This window comes from Polistes dominula, unplaced genomic scaffold, assembly GCF_049000335.1.
Source record: "Polistes dominula isolate Pdom_NZ unplaced genomic scaffold, Pdom_raw_medaka contig_21, whole genome shotgun sequence".
Taxonomy (NCBI): Eukaryota; Metazoa; Arthropoda; class Insecta; order Hymenoptera; family Vespidae; genus Polistes; species Polistes dominula.
In genome coordinates this window covers 3,490,255-3,513,638 of record NW_028301061.1, presented here as the reverse complement: position 1 = coordinate 3,513,638, position 23,384 = coordinate 3,490,255, and the positions used below count along the sequence as shown (strand labels likewise).

General features: G+C 34.2%; 2 protein-coding genes across 3 annotated transcripts; one reads left to right on the top strand and one right to left on the bottom strand.

Annotated features, from left to right (window-relative positions):
* Positions 1-8,889: 8,889 nt before the first annotated feature.
* LOC107073792 (uncharacterized) lies at positions 8,890-12,432 on the top strand. Its single transcript, XM_015334495.2, has one exon. The coding sequence runs from the start codon at positions 8,890-8,892 to the stop codon at positions 12,430-12,432; it is 3,543 nt and encodes a 1,180-aa protein (XP_015189981.2).
* A 3,557-nt stretch (positions 12,433-15,989) lies between these two features.
* LOC107073787 (cytochrome P450 4C1-like) lies at positions 15,990-21,292 on the bottom strand. Of its 2 annotated transcripts, XM_089176065.1 has the most exons (12): positions 21,000-21,292; positions 20,820-20,926; positions 20,626-20,716; positions 20,186-20,368; positions 20,001-20,070; positions 19,731-19,857; positions 19,564-19,633; positions 19,353-19,459; positions 19,207-19,275; positions 18,924-19,098; positions 16,579-16,755; positions 15,990-16,491 (listed from the first exon to the last, which is right to left on the bottom strand). In XM_089176065.1, the coding sequence occupies exons 2-12, from the start codon at positions 20,898-20,900 to the stop codon at positions 16,328-16,330; spliced, it is 1,314 nt and encodes a 437-aa protein (XP_089032191.1). In that variant the 5' UTR covers positions 20,901-20,926; positions 21,000-21,292; the 3' UTR covers positions 15,990-16,327. The 2 variants fall into 2 exon arrangements, with proteins under 2 accessions (XP_089032191.1, XP_089032192.1); XM_089176066.1 differs by lacking the exon at positions 20,820-20,926.
* Between the last annotated feature and the right edge of the window lie 2,092 nt (positions 21,293-23,384).

Sequence of the window (23,384 nt, the reverse complement as noted above, 5' to 3'; positions counted from 1 at the left end):
ATAAATTTTCGAATCGTAACAGTGTCAAATAATGTGTTCTTTTTTCTTAGATTCTTTTTTCCTCCTCTCAAATTAACTAAACAAACAAATACAAAAACTACACGCATGCTTCCCAATTGTCCACCTGTTTAGTAGATAATATCACGAGAGGTGGCAACCTTTGCAGTAGTATTCAAAGCATCCATAGCACTTCCTATCACGTATACTATTAACCTCGTGTGTTTGTAGTATTATTAGATAGATACTATACAAGAAGGAATTACATGGAAACATTTGGAATTCCGTGTGTACATAAACCTAGAAATTTTCCCTGTACTGTGTAAGCAAGTGAACCTCATTATCGGTCGTTTCTTATCCCCCCCCTTCCACTATTACGAAAGCCCTTTCCCGAAAACTGGCTGGCAGAGTATAAGGCGACATTTGGTATTCGAGCAGAAACAAGAAGTTTTAATACCTTATCTAGCTCTGGGGTTAATAACGCCGTTGTCGAGCGATAAATCAAGAGACGATGCGAAGACGGTGAGAGGAACAGAAACAGTACGCGTTAAAGGGTGGGAAACAGAAATAAACGGGTGAGGGAGAAAGAGAAAGAGAGAGAGAGAGAGAGAAAGAGACAACCTGTACTTTACGCAGATATGTATCTTGTTGAGGGGGTTGGAAAGAGAGAAGAAGGGCGAGAGAAAGGGAAGTGTATATGAGTAAGAGAGAGAGAGAGAAAGCGGAAGGTAGAGTTTGTAATCTACGTTCTCGTGAGTCCAAAGGGCGAGGTCCACGGCATCCCGACAATTATCACCCTCTTCGACCTTCCTTCGTTACTTAGCTTGGCCCTTTAGACCCGTTGCACCCTTTCGAGAATCTTTGTGATCGTGCCCTCGTAACTGACGTATCCTTACGACACTGCGTGCCGGAACATTCCCTGATACTGTGTTACCTAGACAATAGCTATTGTGCACATTTTGTACTGTAAATTATGCGACCGTATCTGTTCTGTGTAGGTGAGAATACATGTTTGTGTTAAAACACCAAAAAGAGTAAGGGGCTTACGTTCCTACCATTAAAGGGTTCTTCTTATTGATGTTCAAGTTGTTTGACTATACGCTTTCAGAACGATGTATTCAATTGTTCATATATAACCATTTAGATCTTATTATTAATTTATAAATGTAAACGTTGTATGTAAAAACCAAAAAGCAGAGAAAAGGAAAGATTGAAATAAAAGTTAGTAGTTTTTTTTCTCTCTTGAGTGATTTACGATCGTAGAAATGACCATGAAAATGTTACACGCGTTTAACCACGTTGCAGTGAACGTTCGGGTAGAAACGGTGGTGCGTGAAGGATCGTAGGAAGGTTGAGGCTTACCTTCGAAACAACACCAAGGATATCTCGAAAGTCCCACTAGTGCATTTAGAATAACTTACGGCATCATGAGATTACACGTCTGTAGCATAAACCCTCCTCCGTTTCTATACTGCAGAACCTTCTTCGGCGTTCCCGTGCCATTAATTAAGAGCTTCTAAGGGCTGGAAAGGGTGCAATCTTCCGTACCGAGACAGTACCCCCACAACGTGAGTATTTTGTACCGTCCCTGAAAAAAGTACAATTCGATTGAAACGAAAATTTTTCCCTTTCTATCTAATTTTCAAATCGTTCAATGGTGCGAATTTTGTAATAAATAATTTTCAATCGATAGAGGTTTAAAAATAATTTGGATGAAAATGATTTCTATATCCAAAAAAGAAATAGAAAAAAATATATCGCAAAAAAAAATATATATATATATATTTTTATTTATAAAAATTCAGTATCGCATTGTTGATTTGCTACAGAGTTCAAAACTACTGAACCGATCTTAATGAAATTTTTCTTTATTTTGTATGATTTTTTCTAATTTAAAATATAGGATAGTTATTATCGCGATTATTTTTTATTTTTTATTGTTAATTTAAGGATTTATTATTTAAGGGTTATCTTAGTATCTAGGTTTTGTAAATTTTCAATAGATGGCATTGTATTACAATTCAATAATTTCGATATATTCACGTCGTAGGTTTTTTTCAGATTTACATATGACATAGCTAACCTTGCTTTTTTTATTTTTTCAAGTATTATTATTTATATATTTCATTCTAAATAGGGTATTATTTTGTGTTTTATTATAATTTACTAAATAGTTTAAAATTATAATAAATCAACATTTTATAACAAAGCCATTAATTCGTGACCGGAGTATCCTAGTATATACATATATATATATATAATTCAAAGAAAGAAAAATTCGTGTTCCTAAAATTCTGAAGAATCATCATTAATCCAAAAATAAAAGAAGAAACAAAAAAAGGGAAGATATGTACATATATGTGTATAAATATTGTGTGATATATACATCAACGAGGTCAGCGTATTGGAGTGAAAGAAGGAGAAGAAAAAAAAAAGAAATTCGTTCGTGTTCATAGAGTTGCCGTGAAGTCAGACACCGAAGCATCATCCCCTGCAGGCTCGTGGACCCGGCGTCAGAACCCTTCAGCATTCAGCACACTCGATCACACAACAGTTACCAAAGGAACTCATTTGAGCGGCTGAATGGATAGAAAGGAAGTCAATCTTGGTGAGCGGAGATAAGGCGGCCCCTTACCCTCTCTAGTTCAACCTTCCACAACTCTCTCTCTCTCTCTTTCTCTTCAATTCTCTAGGTTCTCTTTCTATCAGCAACATTACCGCTTAGCGAACCCGTCCTCCTCTCTAAGGAGTCTGCCTTTTTCATAGAAACGGCTCAGCAACCGTTGACGACGCATCGACTTCGAAGTATTTCCCTTACTACAATTTTCTCTTCCTATTTCTTTAAACGCACATACACAACACACAAATATACACATAGATACGAGCTAACACAACACAAATATATATACACACAGTCTCTTCCTTCGATCTTTCACTTTCAAACGTCAATGGTTTACCAAGTATTTCAAGCAAAACAGTATTTTTTTTCCTTTTTCTTTTTTTAACTCGATCGATCTTTCAACGTTCTGTTGTTGAAGTCAAAAAGGAAACAAACGTATCGATGGGAAGGATTTAAATATTAGTATTAAATATTAAAACGTATTCTCTGTTCTTAATACTCTATAAATAATTCTCAAAATGCTATTCTCCAACCCCCGATCGTTCTCTAGCCCCAATCACGCAACTACTTAAGCTCCTAACTAAACCCCTCTTCTTTCGTACAAACCTTTCGAAAAGATCGATCCTTATTATAGCGTATTCGCTTTCACGATCAATCCTCTTTCTTAGGTCTATAAGCTGGTGCTGCTGGTGCTGCTGCTGCTGTTAGAAAGAGAAGAGTATGAAAAGTGTCGTCATAAATAAATTACGAATTAAGGTATAAAGCTTATTTTCTTTTTTAGGGATCGTGAACCTATCGTACATGTTTATTAGTTCACACCGACTCCGGTATGGCTAACGGGGGGTAACGTAATTACATGTAAATAAATGTATGGGTCTGGATAGTTGTCGGCTTGCTAGACTCACTTTAGTAGGGTGTGGGGGAGGTGGATGAGAAGAAAGGAGGAGTGAAAAGGGGTAGGGATAAAGAAGAAGAGAGAAAACAAGGATAGGAATAGAAGTAGGCGGTTGGAAACACTTTAGTACGCATCTAACCTCATCTTCTTTCATTCTTCTTTTCTTTTTCTTCCCCCTCACCATCTTCCACTCTTCTTCTTCTTTTTCTTCTTCTTCTACTTCTATTACTATACTCCTTCTTTCGAAAGGTGGACGCGGACGTACCCCCACCACCACCCACCCCCCACCGGCCCCAGCACTTACCTCGAGACGGTATAATTTTCGCGAGCACGTCGCTGAAGCACGGCGCGAAGTTTTTCTTTAATATATTCTTACATGCGCTAGCAGATTAGATTAAAACGGCGAATGCATAAACCTCCGTTCTTAACGGTATTCTCCTTTTCCTTCGTTCTCTTTCTCATTCTCTTCTTTTCTCTTTCTCTCTTTCTATCTTTTTTGCTAACGTTTATTTCTTTTTCTTTCCACTTCCCTTCAAAACCATTTTCGGTACACTTTCCCTATACTCTTTTTTTAACCGTAGCTACGAATGACGACTAACACTGTCGTATTTGTATGATTTATTTTAAGTATCTTGGGAAACAAAAAGAGAGAGAGAGAGAGAGAGAAAATGAGGATTCAGCATAAAAAGGTTGAACGCGATGAAATTGGGATGGCCGATTTAAAGTAGGATGATAGAGAAATGATATGTAAGTGGATTAAATGGTCGAGAATAAAAGGGGAAAAATTAAATGATTATGGTTGTCGTTGGTTATTGTTATGGAAAATTATTGTTTTTAATAACAGTTTATCATTCGAGCAAGAATTTCTGGTAATATATACAAATCGTTTAGAATCTTTAAGCTCATATTACTCGATCATATATTTAAAAAAAAAAGAAGAAAATTAATAGGTTGATAAAGTAGAAAACTACCTATACAACAGTTACGATAATATAAAGTCAAGAGGTATAGAAAAACCGATTAAAAATAACAATTAAAAAGAATCAAATCTTATCAACATTATTATATAAACATTTAAAGTATAATCAAATAATTTTTAATATACATTTTGCAGGATAATCATTTGGATAATCATTTATTAAAAATCCAATAGTATTTAATACGTATTATTAAATAAAAATAAAAGTAAATATCACATTTTATTATCTCTACTATATAAATGTTACGAATAATTTATTACTTGTGATATTTAAAATAAATCATTTGGAATAATTTAAAAAAGAAAAGAAATGATATATAATTCGTACACTAAATAAACATTTTAGTTGAAGTACTGATCCTAATTATCTGAATCTCTTTGATATCCTTAGATCCCTTAGATCCAAATGACAAATCACTAGGAGAAAACTCATTACTGGTTACAAAGAGTAGACCAATGATTTAAGGTTTAAGCACTGGGCGAAAGCAAGAGAAGATCTTCCGTAGAGATGTTGTGTGGTTTTGCTTGGTCTCTTTTGTAAAGCGCGTGTATACAGAAGCCGCCGTCGCGGTTACGTGGTAGCTGCGATTACACGATCCTCTCTTTTCTCTCTCTCTCTCTCTCTCTCTATCTCTCTCATTCTTCCATTTCTACCTATATACACACACACATACACATCTCCTTCCGTCGTTGAACTCTCGAGAAAGCAAGCTAGGAGAATATTCTATTTGTTTCTCGGAAGTCGAGAGTCCGTAGGACCTCGCGGACATGTTCGCGTGGTGAAATTATGCGCTCGTTTACTTTCGCGCCTCGGGTATCATGCAAACAGTTACCACCGAGCCGCAAGCCGCAAGACCTGGGCACGGTAAAATTACATTTCCAATTCATGAAATGTCAGTTATATGACCAGGGGCGCTATGGCTGGCTAGGCACGGCACTGCACTACTACACAAACTCACTCATTCTCTATCTTTCTCTTTCTCTTTCTCTTTCTCTTTCTCTTTCTCTCTTACTCTATTTTCTTTCATTGCTAACGAAAAGAGCACGCGTGGCTTGTTTCTGTTCACTTTCTCTTTCTCTATCGGTTTCAACCATTCCTCTCGTTCCTCCTATTTCCTTTCTTCTATTTCTCAAGCCAACAATTCTGCCTTTAACACTCAACTTCAACTCCCTTTTCTACATATCACCGACACCTCTTTACTCACGTGCACACGAAAAGCACAATGATGAGGGGCGTTCATTCTAATGCTAGTCCAATTTTGTATAGCTATCCGTTCTCGAAGTTCCCAAAAGTGTACCAGATATACATTGCTATTATAAAGCCTAACTGCGAAACTGTTGGTCTGCGTATTAGAATGACTAGAGTTTCTCGAATAACTAATGGGAAACTACGTAATTTTACAATAATATTCTTTATTCGTTTAATCTTTTACTTTTGTAATGTTAGATCTTCTGTTTCTATTTATAAATTGTAATAACTTTTATTACAATATGAAATGCTATAATAATATTAACAATTTGTTCTTTTGTATCGAATACGTGCAATAAAGTGTTTTATTTTAATAATTATTTTTATTTTAAATTGGAATTGTAAATGACGTAGTAAATTATTAGACTATATTTTAGATACTTTGAAGAGTATCAGTAGAATTTATTAGATTTTTTATATAATAATAACATTGAAATAACATAATAAATTATTAGATAATATTTTAGAAGCTTCGAAGAGTACTATAGTAAATTTTTTGTCACATTTTAATAACAATATTATTAAAATAATGTAATAAATTATTAGACAATATTTTAGAAACTTTAAAGAGTATCAGTAAATTTTGTTAGACCTTTTAAATAACAATAACAATAACATAGAAAAAACTCACCTATAACGATGTTAGTAAAATCCACCTTGCCTACAGAAAACTATTTGACAATATTTGAATATATTACATGTAATATTTAACAAAACCAAGCCTTTCTCTTCACCCACGTTTCTACAATAACTACCATTTTCTATTTAAATTGCAATTTCAATAATTATATTAAAAATACGAAGAAATTATGTCTCCAACCCAGTAGATATATGCAGATAAAAGAAAGGAAAAGGGATCAAAAGAAGTTAGTTTGTCTATATAACGTATTCAGAAATAAATTTGAAGGCTTCTACCTATCAGGATCTTGATATTTACAAATGTCGATGACTATCGATAGCAATATCAATAACTTTACTAGAATCGAAAGGTAGTAAGTTACACAAGCAATTTGTGGACCCCTCCGAAGTTAGGAATCGAATATTCGACTTTCGATATCGGTCACATTATTTAACCCGATGGCGGAGAAGAAAACGATTGAAAATATCTCACTGGCATCATCGATAAAGGATCGCAACGTAATCAACATTCGGCCGATAACATTATCGATACTCGAAACATATGGTTCTTATTTTGAAAGGCTCAATGAGAAGAAAAAGGTCAAAGAGATAAGAAAGTATTTTATCTGACGTTTATTCTCTTTTTCTTCTTCTTCTTTCGGTTCAGTCATTCTAATGACAGTTATCGTAAAAAGATACTAACCATAAGTTATGGGAATACAAAAAGTTTGATATATTTATTTTATAAATAAAATAATCTCAGATGATATTCTATGGGGAATCCTAAAAGTTACATTATTGACAAAAAAAAAAAAAGAAATAAATCAGTATTGGTTTTTACAAATAAAATTGTAATATTTTGTTAGTCAATTTGAAGATATGAATTTTCCGTAATTCTAAATATATCTATAATAGCAAAAAATATAAATTTTTTGTGAATTTTATCAATTCGTTAGAATATTTTGTATTCCTATTTCTTGATTATTTCGATAAATGTTTGATCAAATATTAATATAACAGAAACAAGTTTGTTATTATGACGGGAAGTTGACTATTTGATTGCTTACGATCCGTTATAATCTGCAGTCCAAACAAATCCTTGGAATGTCCAATAAGCACGTCCAGTAAACGTCAAGGTAGAGGTTCATATCCGACTCAACAAGTTATCTTCTCGTTCGTTTTCGAGCATTTTGCTGTTACCATCATTTTCCATTTCCAGCATAATCATCGTTCCGGTTAATTATAACTTTGCTTAATTGCCTTTGGTAAAATCCTCGGCAAATAGATCCGGAGGCAAAAGAGTTATATACTGAAAGGACCAATGGTTTGCTTCAGAGTCTCTGATTACTCGCAATTGATTAGAAAGCAAAGAAGACCTTTCAATGAACGATTTAGAATTTAATCAATAATTCTAATCTGTTAAATATAACTTTTTATACAATTTCTAATGTTTTCTTTTTTTTTTTTTTTTGAAATCCTAAATTATTTTTAAAGTTGTTCATTGTTTTAATCTTTATCGATTAATTCTTTTGAATGTTTATTCAATTTCGACTTAAAATAAATGAAATATATTATTAAACATATTTATATATAATATTATATAATATTTATTGTTGCGTATTGCGCAATATGTGATGTGGACTGTGTGAGTTGTTGCCTGACGCGATCGAAGTTTGGAACGGGGCACAGAAGCGGGACCTACCGGCGCCGTTTCTCTCGGCGTATGCTCGAGCACAAGTGGACACAATGCCGCTTCTTTAAGACAAAGCTTTCCCGAGCAGCGTGATTTTCCTCGACAACCCTATGCTAGCTCGACGGACCATGGAGAGTGACCCGACGGTCATTGGCCAATCAATTTGGGGAAGGGGGCGCACAGGATTGCCCGTTCCCCTATAAAAGGCCACGGAAAATCGTCGATCCAAGCCATTCAGTCAGCAACACTCGATTCACATATAACCAACGCATCAAGAACAAGGAAAACTCATCGGCACCCGACAAGGCAGCCTAACCACATCTCATCACGCAATCATCAGGCAGCTCAGCATCGGGGCGATAGTTTACATACAACAACGCAGCAGCGTATTATAAAGGAACAATTCGATTCACAGTCCTACACGGAACAACTCTATTCACATTACTCCACCATCCCTTAAAACCGTTTCATTTTACGATAAATAAAGAACATTGTACTGATCAAGGCACCTGTACGCAACATAATTTTTGGTCCTTCGAGCCGGATTGCTGATCCATCTACTTCAGTCGGCGCCTGTAGAACAGCAGTTCTCTTCAAGTGGACGAGAAAGAGGCAGGGAAGACTTCGCATCAACGAAGCAGCGGGACGCAACTCAAGGCGCACACTCACTCAACACAGGAGAATCAACGCAGCACACAAGCATCCTGGAGGCTGGAGTGTAGCATCGCGGGACAACAATACGAAAACGTGAGTCTTGCAATACTTTTTAACGAGTCATCAACCTGAAGTCGTATTCCCCCCTCTTATCTCTCCCCATTTTGTGCCTTTTTATCTTAAAATGTCGCGATCAACAACAGAGTGTACCGAGGCGCAGCTTATACGGAGGCGCGCGCCTTTAAAAAGTAAATTTACAGTTTTCAAAAAGTTCGTAACTGACCTAGAGAATCCTAACGATAACGATATAGCAAAATTAAAATCAAAATTAAAACAAATCGATTCGGACATGATAGCTTTCGAGAATGTTCAGACCGATTTAATAGCGGTTGCCTCCGAGGAGACGTGGGAAATCTACGTAAAGGAAGGTGACGAAATTCGCGAGTCAATCGAAGACGCGTTAATAAAAGCAGAAAGTATAGTAAAAAAATTCGATCATGCCGCGACATCAAGTGCTGACCCGGCCATTAATGAACCTGTAATATTGCCATCTGCGAGCACATCTATTGGTGTATACAATCCCCCACGAAGCGATAAACTTGTACAATTGCCGCCGGTGAATTTACCGCACTTCGACGGACGCTACGAAGAGTGGCCAAGTTTTGCTGATGGTTTTCAATCGATCGTTGGAAAAAATTCGGAATTACGAGATATACAAAAATTTGCGTATTTAAAGTCATGCGTATCGGGCGAGGCAGAAGAGAAAATACGGGATTTAGTAATTACCGAGGGCAATTATCAGATAGCATGGGAACTACTAGAGTCATATTACGACAATCCTATTTTATTAATTAATCGACACATAAGGGCAATTCAAGAGTGCCCCAAGATGAGTAGACAATCTCCGGAATCGTTAATTCAGGCCGCGAACACTCTCGTTACCAACTACAAAGCGTTATTATCCACAAAAAAGAATTTTGCTGAGGCATTCCCCATATACATGATCGTTTCCCGAATGGATGAACAGACGCGATATGAATGGGAGAAGCAGCGCCCCAAATTAGAGTTACCGACTATAGACGAGCTTTCAAGTTTTTTATTTAATGCCGGACGCGCACTTCTTACGTCGCAACCTGCAAAAGAGTCAAGAGATACGGGAAGGAATAGCATGAACAATCCGCCTAGACCGCTTACACGGTACGGCAATCCGCGAAGCGCAGCACAGCTCAATACACGTTATACAAATTTGCAAAGACCGTTACAGAACGATGCACGCCAAAATCCAGTACAGGTTTATGCGTCACAATTTCAAAGTCAATGCTACGTATGTTCGGGTAGTCATTTAGTATTTGCATGCGATCAATTAATAGGCGCTAACGCCGAGGAGCGAAATAGGATCGTCAAGGAAGCAGGATTATGTATAAATTGTTTGCGACCTGGTCATAGGGCTGAAGATTGTCGGTCTAGTTATTGTAGAAAATGTGGGAACAAGCACAACACGTTATTACATATAGACGAACAAATTTCAGCGGTGCAATGCTCATACGTTAAAATCAATCATGCACCTCTGCCTACATTATTATTAACCGCTGTGGTTTCATTATTAGATCGCGACGGTATTCCACACAAGTGCCGAGTACTCCTAGATTCAGGCGCCGGGGCTAATTTCTTAACGTTCGAGTTTGCCAGTAAGCTACGAATCGCACAACAAAGTGTGAACATACCAATAGCCGGGATAAATAAAATTGAAACTAAGGCCACCAGGGCCCTAGTAACGACCATGCAATCGCAGACGGAAAACTACGCAGTTGAACTAAAGTTCTTACTTCTACCCAGTATAACAAATATTTCACCATCGCAACCAATACCCCCGGAAGAATTAACAATACCTGCAAATATCCGCTTGGCTGATACCGGTTTCGATAAACCTTCGAGAATAGACGCGATTCTCGGCATGCCCATTTTCTGTGCTTTATGGCACGCCGGACAGATTATTCAAATCAATGAATCAATATCTTTGCAAAATTCACGATTAGGTTGGATCGCAGTAACGACCTCAAATATGCATTTGCCACGAAACGTAAAATGCCATACCGCACTTATAGGATTGCAGGAACAATTAGAAAATTCTTGGCGCGTTGAGCAAACGCCAGGAAGGAAAATCAGATCTCAGGAGGAGGAGTATTGCGAATCGCACTATGAAACTAATACGCGCCGTGATCCATCGGGTAGATATATAGTAAGACTACCACTCAGGGAAAACGCAAATCAATTAGGGGATTCATACGTCAATGCACTAAAGAGATTTCATGTGTTCGAGCGGTCGTTAGCGCGTAAACCGGGGGTACGCGAAGAATATGCGAAACTTTTATCCGAATACGAGGATTTGGGGCATATGGAAAGGGTCGAAGAGTCTTCCCGTACAGAAGGCTATTATTTGCCACATCATGCCATAGCTAAACAATCGAGTATTACAACCAGGCTGCGGGTGGTTTTCGATGCATCCGCGAAATCGAGTAGCGGTCTGTCATTAAATGATATGTTAATGGTCGGCCCAAAGATTCAGGAGGACTTATTCACCATTCTCTTGAGATTTCGGTCACATGCATTCGCGCTTACTGCAGACATAGCCAAGATGTATCGACAAGTAACAATGGATCCGCGTGATCGTATTTATCAGAATATTCTTTGGCGTCGAGGATTAAATGAACCAGTCGGAACGTACCGACTTAAAACAGTAACATATGGCACAGCAACCGCGTCTTGTTTAGTGACTCGCACGCTACATCAACTTGCTAACGACGAATCAAGACAACACCCAAGGGCATCCATTATCTTAAAGGAAGATTTCTATGTCGATGATCAATTAATGGGAGCCCATACGATAGACGAGACTAAACAAATTCGCGACGAGCTCATAGCGGTGACAAATAAGGCGGGCATGCATATACATCAAACAATAGGCAAAAAACCAACGGTTGAATTGGTGTGCGCAAAATCAAAGGTTGCACCTCTCAAGACACAATCGCTTCCGCGTTTAGAACTGTGTGGCGCGGTATTACTGGCGCGCCTGTACAGAGTGACTAGGAACGCGCTGCGAAGAATCAAATTTCGTCGTTCAGTGTTTTGGTCGGATTCAGCAATAGGTTTGCATTGGCTCAATACACCGCCACATTTACTAAAAACGTTTGTAGCGCATCATTTAACTCGAGTGATTAGAGAGACAGTACTCACCTACGAAACATTGCTAACGTATGATCTAGAGATAGAGGCCATCCTCAATTCTCGCCCTCTCACCCCTTTATCCAATAATCCAAATGACCTACGCGCTCTCACTCCTGGACACTTCTTGATAGGTGACTCGTTGATAAGTTTGCCAGAGCACGATTTCAGGGATATACCATGCGGCCGGTTGTCGCAATGTCAACATATACAACAAATGCGACAGCACTTTTGGACACGATGGAGCAGGGAGTATTTGAATAAGCAAACGGTGCGTAAAAAATGGCACAAGGACGCGACGGATAACATAAGGATTGGCACACTAGCTATTCTGAGGGAAGACAATGCTCCTCCTCTTAGGTGGCCATTGGGTCGAGTGACGGAGCTACATACTGGTCCTGACGGCATAACACGTGTGGTAACGCTAAAAATGTTTAATGGAAAATTAAAGCGAGGTGTCAAACAAGTAGCACCATTACTTTATGACGCCGAAACTCTTAATTAAGTACTTTTGAACGGTATCCGTTCAAGGGGGGCGGTATGTTGCGTATTGCGCAATATGTGATGTGGACTGTGTGAGTTGTTGCCTGACGCGATCGAAGTTTGGAACGGGGCACAGAAGCGGGACCTACCGGCGCCGTTTCTCTCGGCGTATGCTCGAGCACAAGTGGACACAATGCCGCTTCTTTAAGACAAAGCTTTCCCGAGCAGCGTGATTTTCCTCGACAACCCTATGCTAGCTCGACGGACCATGGAGAGTGACCCGACGGTCATTGGCCAATCAATTTGGGGAAGGGGGCGCACAGGATTGCCCGTTCCCCTATAAAAGGCCACGGAAAATCGTCGATCCAAGCCATTCAGTCAGCAACACTCGATTCACATATAACCAACGCATCAAGAACAAGGAAAACTCATCGGCACCCGACAAGGCAGCCTAACCACATCTCATCACGCAATCATCAGGCAGCTCAGCATCGGGGCGATAGTTTACATACAACAACGCAGCAGCGTATTATAAAGGAACAATTCGATTCACAGTCCTACACGGAACAACTCTATTCACATTACTCCACCATCCCTTAAAACCGTTTCATTTTACGATAAATAAAGAACATTGTACTGATCAAGGCACCTGTACGCAACATTTATAATACATACTTATTGTAATATACAATAATATGAACCGTTCAGTGCACACATCGATTAGCTCCACTTTTTGAAAAATCTTAAATTAAAGTGTCAAAGTACTTGGTATAGTTATAACTTTTTATATTTATAATAACTTTCCTGAATAATAAAGATTAACACCATTAAACGGCAAAATTTTGTTGGCCATTGAAAGGAATTTAAAGAACAATATACATTATTTCATCTCATTTCTCAACTTTTTGGTCCCAGTCGGAAAAATTTTTCAATCAATTCAAAACTCAATCGTAAAATCACTGTTGTTGATGGTGCAGTGTTATGGGGACATTTATGCGTTTCCAAGTCCTTCAATCTTTTAGACATAAATGTTATTTTATCTAATAATCGCTTGGAGAAGAAATGAACTGATCTTTGTAGTGGGACGCAATCGGACTGATTTTTCACCGTATTGAAAGGGTAAAAACAAATATCTTAACAAAGAATTAGAGTTTAGGCAATTAGATAGTTAACAATACATTTTTATTTTATTTAGAAATGAATGATGTACATTTAAAGTATTTTCACTGTATTTTTTTACAAATTACCTAAGCACGTGGTAGGTTTAAAATTAATTCTTAATTATTCTTGTAACATTAAGACCATAATAAGATATAAAAAAAAAGTTAAGTATCACGACAACAACAACAGAAAATATAGAAGAAAAAAAAGAAGTAACTAAAGAACACAGTAGAAAAAAAAACTAAAAAATAAAAAAGAAACAAAAATAGAAATAGAAAAATAGTCAGGGGAAAGAAAAAAATCATAGGAGAAAGGAAATTTGTCGCGTGCGTGTATGTATGTATGTATGTATACGTATGTGTAGAATAAAGAAGTAGGAGAACAAATTTAGTGTCTCGTTGGGAATCTGCGTATAAGCGTACGTTTCCGCTACGGTTTATAAAATCGGAAGGTTTGAAGTTGGGTAAGGTACGTGGGTAAGAGTAGTAGTAGTAGTAGTAGTAGTAGTAGGAGCTGAGGTATCAAACGTTATGTTACCAGGTATACTTTTTCGTGTTTAGACGCATGTACAAACAAATACATGGGGATACATGGGGGTTTGGTAACGTTCTTTTACGGTGATTTACAGATGCGTTGTCCTTTCTGGCGGCTGGATGGTCGTCCTGGGTCCATCGAAGCTACGTTGCGGAGCTCTTCGATGCTGGGACAGCTTTACGCCGGTATAGAAACGTGCTGGGTAAAAATCGTCGTGTTTTTCCCGTGGGTTCTTTTTCTTTTTCTTTTTCTTTCTCTCTTTTTCTGTGTGTGTATTTTTTTTTCTTTTTTTCTATCTCTTTCTTTATTTCTTTTACGTATAAACGGAGGTTTCGAGAACGTGCCTCCCCTAATTTATGACCCAGAGACGAGGGGAAAAAAAAGAAAAAGAAAATGCGTTTGAAGAAGTTAAAGGATGAGAAGTAAAAGTAACGGATAAAGAAAGAATGATCGAAAGAGTTTATTCGCATCTATATATCTATATTAATATACGGATGGTAAACAATAAAAATAAGAACGACGAACGTTCGCACACTTGTTTATTTTATTGTATTTTTGAAGTGAAAACTTCTTTTGAATGGGGATGATTTGAAAAAATGTAATGCTATGGCATAACGAAAACGGGTCGAAACGGAAGTAAGAAGAGAAAAAGAGATAAACATATAGGATTGAGCCTGCGAGAGAATGAGACAGAATATAGCTATACACTATCTCCTATTCTCGGTCTTCTCTTTATGCTATGCTTAGTAGTTATCGCTCCTGGTTGTATGTGTGTATGTTTGTGTGCGACTGCATACTACGATGCGTAGACACATATTATTTCGATCCTATACCTGTTTGTAGGTAGGAGCGATAGAAGGGTAGAAGAATAAACAGAGATAAGCAAGTAGGTAGGCGACAAAAGAATAAGGTCCAAACGAATTGACGGTCGAAATAAAGAAAGAAGGTGTGTGGTCTGTCTTTGTAAGTTGTATAAGTGTGTAAGTTGCGTGAGTCTGGAAGCTATATATATCTATATATGTTATAAATAATAAGAGTCTCGAAGTGTGGCAGGCTATGGAGTTGAAAAAGCATTTCTCGAAAAGATCTCTATTAGTTCTCTCATTGCATTTGTACCAAAACCTTCGTTCAGTCCAGTAGTATTTTCCATATGTTTTTCGTAACCTCTTTATTTCGTCATTCCTACAATGTTTGTTAGACAGCGCAAAAATGTAGATGAAAACGGGAAATTGAAAAACTGTACTAACAAACAAAATTTTATACCTAAGTTTCAAAAAAAAGGATTATTCGTATTAACTTAGTTTCCAACGAATTATATTTCCTTTGATAAACATCCTACGATTTTGGTGTCTATTTATTACTATCTCATTCAGCAGTCCATTTTTATTGCTTGAATTTGAAAAAGTGTACTTTTTATCAGCTATTCCACCCAGAGACCATACCGGTGACTTTGCTATATATGGTAATAATATTATAATAAATTATTTCTGCAGTTATCTTACTCTTGAAACTGTGTATTCGTCTCATTCTCTCGAAACTTAGATTTTTGAAGGTTTCACTTCTAACACGTGTGATCTGCACACATGATTTTTTATCAATTGCTCGAATTATTTTATAAAATAGAAAGAAGGTTTAGATCTATCTATAATATAAAATATGCTTTAGTGGAGTGTGTTTGAAAAAATTTGGGTTGGGGATAGATTGAAGTTATATTAGGCCATATTAAGTGATTAAAACTCTACAAAGGTGTATATTTGACTGTTAATAGAATGATCCTAACTTTCCGCACAATGCATGCGCCTTCTTAACTATATCTGACTCCAAGAACTTGAATTTCAAATTTGTAAGGGCAAGGGAGAAGGTAATATAGAAAAAAAGACATGATTTTTATTATTAATAATAAAAGATATATTTGACTATTCTAGAACTATAAAGATTAACATGGTGCAAACAGTTTCTCTTAAAAGTTTACCTATACATTCTCATTAAGATACTTCACAAACCCTTACTCCCTTACTCCCCTAAATAATAATAATTATTTAAACCCCTTACTCCCCTAATAATAATATTTTTTGGTCAATAAATCTATTAAATCATTTATAATTTAAAATAAAAATACCGATAACATTAAAGACTGGTAAAACATAAGAAATGTTTTCAGACAGCTTATTTTAAAACAATTTCTTAAAAGATTAAAAAAATATTAACAATAATAATAAATATTATCGCTTCTTAAATCTTAAAAAAATCTTTTTCGTAGGTTTCATTGTTATACCCATTCGTATAGCTATGTCTTCCAATTTTAGTGGGACATCTACATGAACAGAAAATTTTCTCAATACAGTAGCAATTACGACTTTAATTTCAATCATTGCAAAGTTCCTACCTATAAAAATCAAATTCATTGCACATGTATTATGATAATCATCTCTATATTATACACTCTTTTGATTCAATAAATATATACTGTTACCAATACATCCTCTTGGTCCAGTGCCGAATGGTAAAAAATGTTTAATATTGTAATTGCCAGATAAAAATCTATCAGGATTAAATTGTAAAGGATTTTTCCAATATTTGTCGTTTCGATGAAGTGCGTAAAGCATGACTACACAAGTAGAATTTTTTGGTACTATTACACTCTCGCTTACTTTAAAAAATTAATAAATATATGCAATTACTATATAAAACGTAAATTATTTAACGTATTAAACGTAAATATATTAATATGAAATAATAACGTAAATTGTAAAAATATACAAGTTGATTCTTGTAACGGAGGCGGCTAATAGTATATTACTCACCTAGGGAGCAAAGTATGGCATTCCGACCCGCGTAATATTGTCACCCGAGCCGAAGGCGATGGTGACAAAAACGCGGGTCGGGATGTCATACTTTGCTCCCGTGGTGAGTATACAATTTTTTCTCACACCTGGATCGAAAGTTCGCTTGTAATTAAATAATAATATACTAATTTTCTACCCGGGCGAAAAGTGCCTACTTTTCTACCCGGGCGAAAAGCGCCTACTTTTCTCCCGCTGCATCTGTAACAAACGTAGATGTCGCTTCCTGCCTTCCTCTCTTCTCGCTGCGTAAAACGAAGTTGCCGCTTTCTTACTATACTGTCCTAGGTATGTAATATACTATTTTATTTGTTGTCAATTAATACATTTTGCGAAGATTATGCAAATTTAACAACAATCAAGGGGTCCAGGGGTGAAACCCCCGATGGGGGCCTCGGGGCGAAGCCCCCAGAAAAAAAAAATCAGGGGGGTCCGGGGGCACAGCCCCCGGCGGGGGTTGAGGGGGCGGAGCCCCCCGTCGGGGCTGGGGGCGGAGCCCCCCACTTTAAGAAAATTTAAATATAAAAATAAAATAAAATATAAAAAAACTTAAAAAAAAATTTAAATATAAAATTAGATTCTATTAAAAATATACATTATTGTTTAAGTTTAAAAAATATTTTTTAAAATAAAATTTAATTAATTAAGTAGGGAGTTTATAAATTATTATTATTCTGGGGAGTGTTGAAAATCGAAGAGGTTGTGTGTGTAAGTCTGTGTGAGTCCAAAAAAAAGCATTTAAATGAAATTCAAATCGAGAACGAAGTGATTGATTCTTTGACCGTCAATACACCTTTTGTCACTTTCAAGAATTGTAAGTTTAAACAAATTATAATAAATAATAACAAATACAACTCTCATAATCAAGAAAATAACTAAATGTATACGTAGTAACCTATTTATGTTTGTAATATTTAACTAAACAAATATCTTTAAAACTTGTAAAAATAAATAAAATATAAAATATATGAGACAACACATGTTATTAAAATCATTAATTATATATCATAATATATAATATATATAAGCATGAGCAGTAATTTATTAAAACATTTTTAAGGTTAAGGAACTAGTGCGCATGCTTCTATTTTTTAGCGCATGCGCACTAATTCGTTACTACATTCAAGCGGGAGGGAATGAGGCACTTTTCTCCCTGGCACAGATTCAACCGGGCGGGAATGGGGCACTTTGCTCCCTGAAAACAGGGAGCAAAATACGTACTTTCCATCCAGGTGTGAGAAAAAAACTTTTTTTAAGTAACAATAAAAAAAAATCATAAAAGAAAAACTTATATAGCACAACAAATGTCAACTTTCTATGAACTTACTTTTTTTTGAAAATGCATCGATGCACCCGCTAGATGCAGTTGCACTTTTTTTTTAAATGGAACTTTATATTTTTTTTATACTATTCGATTCCTTTTTTTTATTCTGCGTTAAAAAGTATTAAATGAAGGTCATCGAAATGTCAATAGTTTATGAGATATTTGAAGTTTTATATCAGTAATATATTTTATTACAATAAATGTTCGAATGTTTCTCCATTTCATTCTAAACAATTAAATACGCACATTTTATTGCGCTTTTTTACATTTTTCATTACATTTTTTAATTGATTTGGATTGATATTGGAATAATATATTGTTATACGCTCCTTATATAACTTCAAATATGTCGTAAACTACTGATATTTCGATGACCTTCATTTAATACTTTTTAACGTAGAATAAAAAAGGGATCGAATAGTATAAAAAAAATATAAAGTTTCATTTAAAAAAAAAGTGCAACTGCATCTAGCGGGTGCATCAATGCAATTTCAAAAAAGTAAGGTCATAGAAAGTTGACATTTGTTGTGCTATATAAGTTTTTCCTTTATGATTTTTTTCTATTGTTACTTAAAAAAAAGGTTATTAGCCGCCTCCGTTACAAGAATCACCCTGTATATACAAATATTTATTCAGTATGTGTATGAATACCTTGTATATCTTCACATACACTTCGTCCAATAACAGGAGCAGGTGGGAAAAGACGAAAAGTCTCTTTGATTACTCTTTCCAAACATTTTAAATTCTTAGTATCTTCATATGAAATATTTTCATCTACCGGATCGGAAGAACCATATATTTGATAGAGCTCTTCGTATACTTGTTCCTGCATTTTAAGATGTGGAAAACTTGATTTAACTTTAGTATAAAATTATGTGTTGTTTTTTAAAGACAGTGACAGTGAATATTGCAATTAGGTTTTACTCATACGTACTTGAATTTTTGGATAAATAGCTAACATTAACAACACAAAAGTAATTGAAATAGAACTTGTATCACTTCCCTAAAAAATATAAAATTTTTTCTTTTTCTTGTTCTTATAATCAAAGTTTTGTTTAAAGTAGACAAAATCTTACTTACAGCTATAACTATTGTATTCATTTCGTCACGAATATCTTGTTCCGTATATTCTTTTCCCTCATAGAATGATTTGAATACCGTGTCAAGAAATAGAGAAGTATTTTTTGCTTTATTAAAAAGAATAATTAATATACTTTTTAGCATGTTAAGAAAATTTTATTGCAACAATTTGTTAAAAAATAGAATTAGATAATTGAATAGTTATTATTACTTGCATCTTTTTCATTCATTTCGCCATTAATTTTCTTTTCTTGCATAGATTCTTTTTGTTCCTTTATTATCTTAACAAATAAGTTATATATATATTTTAATGCAGTAATAGAATAATATATGTACAATGTGATAAATTTAATAAATAATTTTTGTCTTTATTTATACCTTCCAGGTTAATGTATCCAAGTGTGCTAAAGCTTTCCGAAATCTTTTTCCTATAGATAAATTGTAGAAAATAATATCCGGATGCAACCAGAATTTGAAGATCCTTTGGAACGTTATGTCCATAATTCTGAATAAAAATAAAAATAAGAAAGAAAACAAAATGTGTCATAAGACTCGATATTTTTAAAAATTTAAAAATATTATTATTATTATTATTATTATTATTATTATTATTATTATTATTATTATTATTATTATTATTATTATTACTCTGAAATATTGTCATGAAGTCTACATTCTGGATTATTTTGGAAATTAAAATCCTGGCCAAAAATTGTATCTGTCAATTAAAAAAGAAAACAAATATTAACAAATTTTTTTATAATAAAGAAGTTTTTTTTAATTTCTTTGTTTTTAAAGAAATTTCCAAAACTTCAAATATTTCAAAATCTTACCATATATCGTATCCAAAGTAAAAAGATTTGTGTAGTGGGATATGTCTATGTTTGTTTCATTAGAACTTTCAATAATTCTCGTTAATCGGTTTAAATGTTTTATTATCTTTCTCATATGGTTAGAAAGAATTTGTTTTTTGAAAACTGGATTTAACAATTTTCGATGATTGCCCCATATTGATGCTTTAAATAAAAAATATGTTTTAATCAAGTATATTATATTTTTCATTTTTATATTAAAAAGTTTCGATATAGAAAAAAATAACTCTTTTACATATATGTTTCATGCATTAGTGTACACGTCATATACGAAAAGAAAGAGAAAAGTCTCTAATTAGCAATTAATTTTAAGTTATTTTTAAAAAGAATTCTTCCTTAGTAATATATATTTAAGTATAATTCTTTCCATTAAAAGATAAAAGTATAATTCTATAGTTTACCTGAAGCAGATATCAAACCATTGCCAAAAAAAGGTTTCATAAACTTATATGCGGGACTTTTCTCAAAACTATTCGAGTGTTTAGAAATAATCTGAAAAAAAAAGAATTTCAAAATATAAAAATGAAAAATTTCAGAAGAATTTTACTGTTAAAAACTTATCGTAAGAAATTATAGAAATGTTTATGAATCTTACTTCAATATGTTCCGGATCATTCAAAACTATATATAATTTTGGCCCTAACCAAATCCGCCATGGTGATGGATATTTTTTCATTATTTTTATAATTTTATTTGTTATATCTAATTATAAGATAAATTCAATTAATACTATTTGCAAGAATGTAAGTATTATAAATATAAGAGGCAAACTAACCTTTAGTATCACCAAAAAATGTATGTAGATTTCCAATGAGAGGATATGCTTTAGGTCATGAGAACCCTTTTACCAAATCATATTCATGTATTTTATTTATTAAATATTTTATCATATAGTATAATAAAATTATTATTACTGGTAAACTAATAAATTTTTCAATAAATTCCATATTGTTTTAATTGAATCAAAAAATATTATAGAAATAGTCTTTTGGTTTACAAATATTCTAAGTCCTTTTTATGTAAATTTGGAACAGAAAATTTAACAAAGCACAGAAACTTCAAGCTATCTTCGTGTCTTAGCAATGATTGAAAGAAAATCAAAAAGAGCTTGGTCTACTTAAAGAAGACGATGATGTCAGTGCGCAAGGTGGGACAAATCAATCTCATTTATATTTTATTTTTTGTTCGAATGGATAATCGCATAAGTATATGCAATATATTAGCTACATAGTTTTTACATTGTTCAATGCTACATAGGATAATAAGAGATTCATAAGAAATACTAATTATTTACGTCACATGATTTATATCTTTCTTTTATCTCGATATTTAAGTTTTTTTTACAATATGTAAGATAAGAATATTTTTATTTCGTCTTACGAGTTATTAACTTGATATAATGTTTATAGTTAGGTTTTCCGTATTTTTTTCATTGCACCGGTAACTGCTGTGATAATTATTCTCCAATAAACTGAGGCTTTTGGTAGATTGGTTAAAATATACTTCTCTAAAACCACGAAACTTGTACACTTTTCCTTCGTTTAAATTATTTTGATGTCCTAAATGGAACAGCGAGAAATCAACATTTATGCTAGTTGGATCAACATAAATATAATGTATGTAGTCGATTTTTGAAAAAATTTTATTAGTTTTTCTTTTAATTTGTTCTACTCCAGAGAAAAACTAGAGGAGTAGCGAGACGTATATTTATTCACATACAAGAATAATGTGATTCTATTTTACCTCATCACATAATAGCAGCAATTAACTTTAATTATTAGAGAAAAATTATATAATTTTTTCTATTTTTATTATATGCTAATCATATTAGTTGAGAAAATACATTGCAGAGAATGTTTATATATTGCCAGTTTTTTATATTATAAATGACTTTGACATGTATATTAATGTGCCTTTTAACGATTTGATTTATAAATATCTTATAAATAATTGATACTTAGGTAAAGACATATTTCTTTTTTTCTTTATAACCTGTATTCAACTCCATGTAACATACAGTAAAGAGCATAACTGAACCAATATTTACTAGTTTTATATAAATCTTTATTTATTGCTAAGAATGTAAATAAATATTTGAAATGAACATTAGGATGGGTCAAAGTTGTACAAGTGCCACGGAGAAATGGGTTGCTAGACACCTTAAAAAAAATTCTCATCAAATATGAGCATTTAATTTTTATAGGAAGATCCTCCGCATCGCAGTTTTTTATTTTTTTCTCAGTCCAATAGAATAAAATTCATACCTCATCATTAATTGATTGTACAGAAAAATGTTTAAGACGAATTTTGTAGGAAATTTAATGCTCTACAAAAAAGGTATCTTATACTTTTTCCGTAAACCTCACCATTTGAATGATATTGAAGATTTAAGTTTGATTATTTTAAGACAAATTTCATTTTTGTTTATGAATTTTATAACTCGACAATAAATGACTATTAAAAAATGCGCAATACAAATTTTTGTAGGAAATTATCTGCTCTATAAAAATGGTATCTTGTGTTTTGGCGATTAAATTAAGCGTTCAAAAGATATTAATCATCAAACTTTTTTGTTAAAGAGCATCGAAAAAATTACCCTACTTGCACAAAATCAATTCTCGCAATCAGTCGAACAGAAAAGTACGCAAGTAAATTAAAGCAAATATGAAGGTAATGTCTTCAAATTGTTTAAAAAAAGTAATTTCTTTTTTGAATGACGGCTTATCAACACGTCAGACAAGGAAAAATTGTAGTGTTAGCTAGTCGACAGTGCAGAGAATAAGAAAAAAAATATTGTAGAATTATGTTATTAAATATTGGAGAAAGACTCAAAAAATTATCACTGCAAGATGAACGAAGAAGAATTATATATAAAGTGTGTAAGTCTGTGTGAGTCTGGAAGGTTCCCGAACGATACCGATGCTTTGTTTATTGCATCAGACCGGACGTTTTGGAAAATTCGAGAACCGCGTGCGGATGGAAATAAAGAAGCGATTATTGAATCATCATGAAAAGTCGCCAGTCGCCAATCGTCATCAGTCGTTGTTCATCATCTTTCAGTTAAAAAATTGCAGTTGTGTATATCGATTGTTATCATAAGATTTTAAATATATATATTTGTTTCTATCTATGGCTATCGCATTCAGCATCCAATCTTAAT

Bases quoted from the DNA above. Each gene is read 5' to 3' on its own strand.
- LOC107073787 (XM_089176065.1), bottom strand. From the start codon at position 20,900: ATGAAAAAATATCCATCACCATGGCGGATTTGGTTAGGGCCAAAATTA. The intron at 19,858-20,000 runs GTAATAATAATA...ATTTTTATTCAG, and splicing joins CTTCATGACAATATTTCAGA to AATTATGGACATAACGTTCC. The intron at 19,276-19,352 runs GTAAGTAAGATT...TATATTTTTTAG, and splicing joins TGAATACAATAGTTATAGCT to GGAAGTGATACAAGTTCTAT.
- LOC107073792 (XM_015334495.2), top strand. From the start codon at position 8,890: ATGTCGCGATCAACAACAGAGTGTACCGAGGCGCAGCTTATACGGAGG.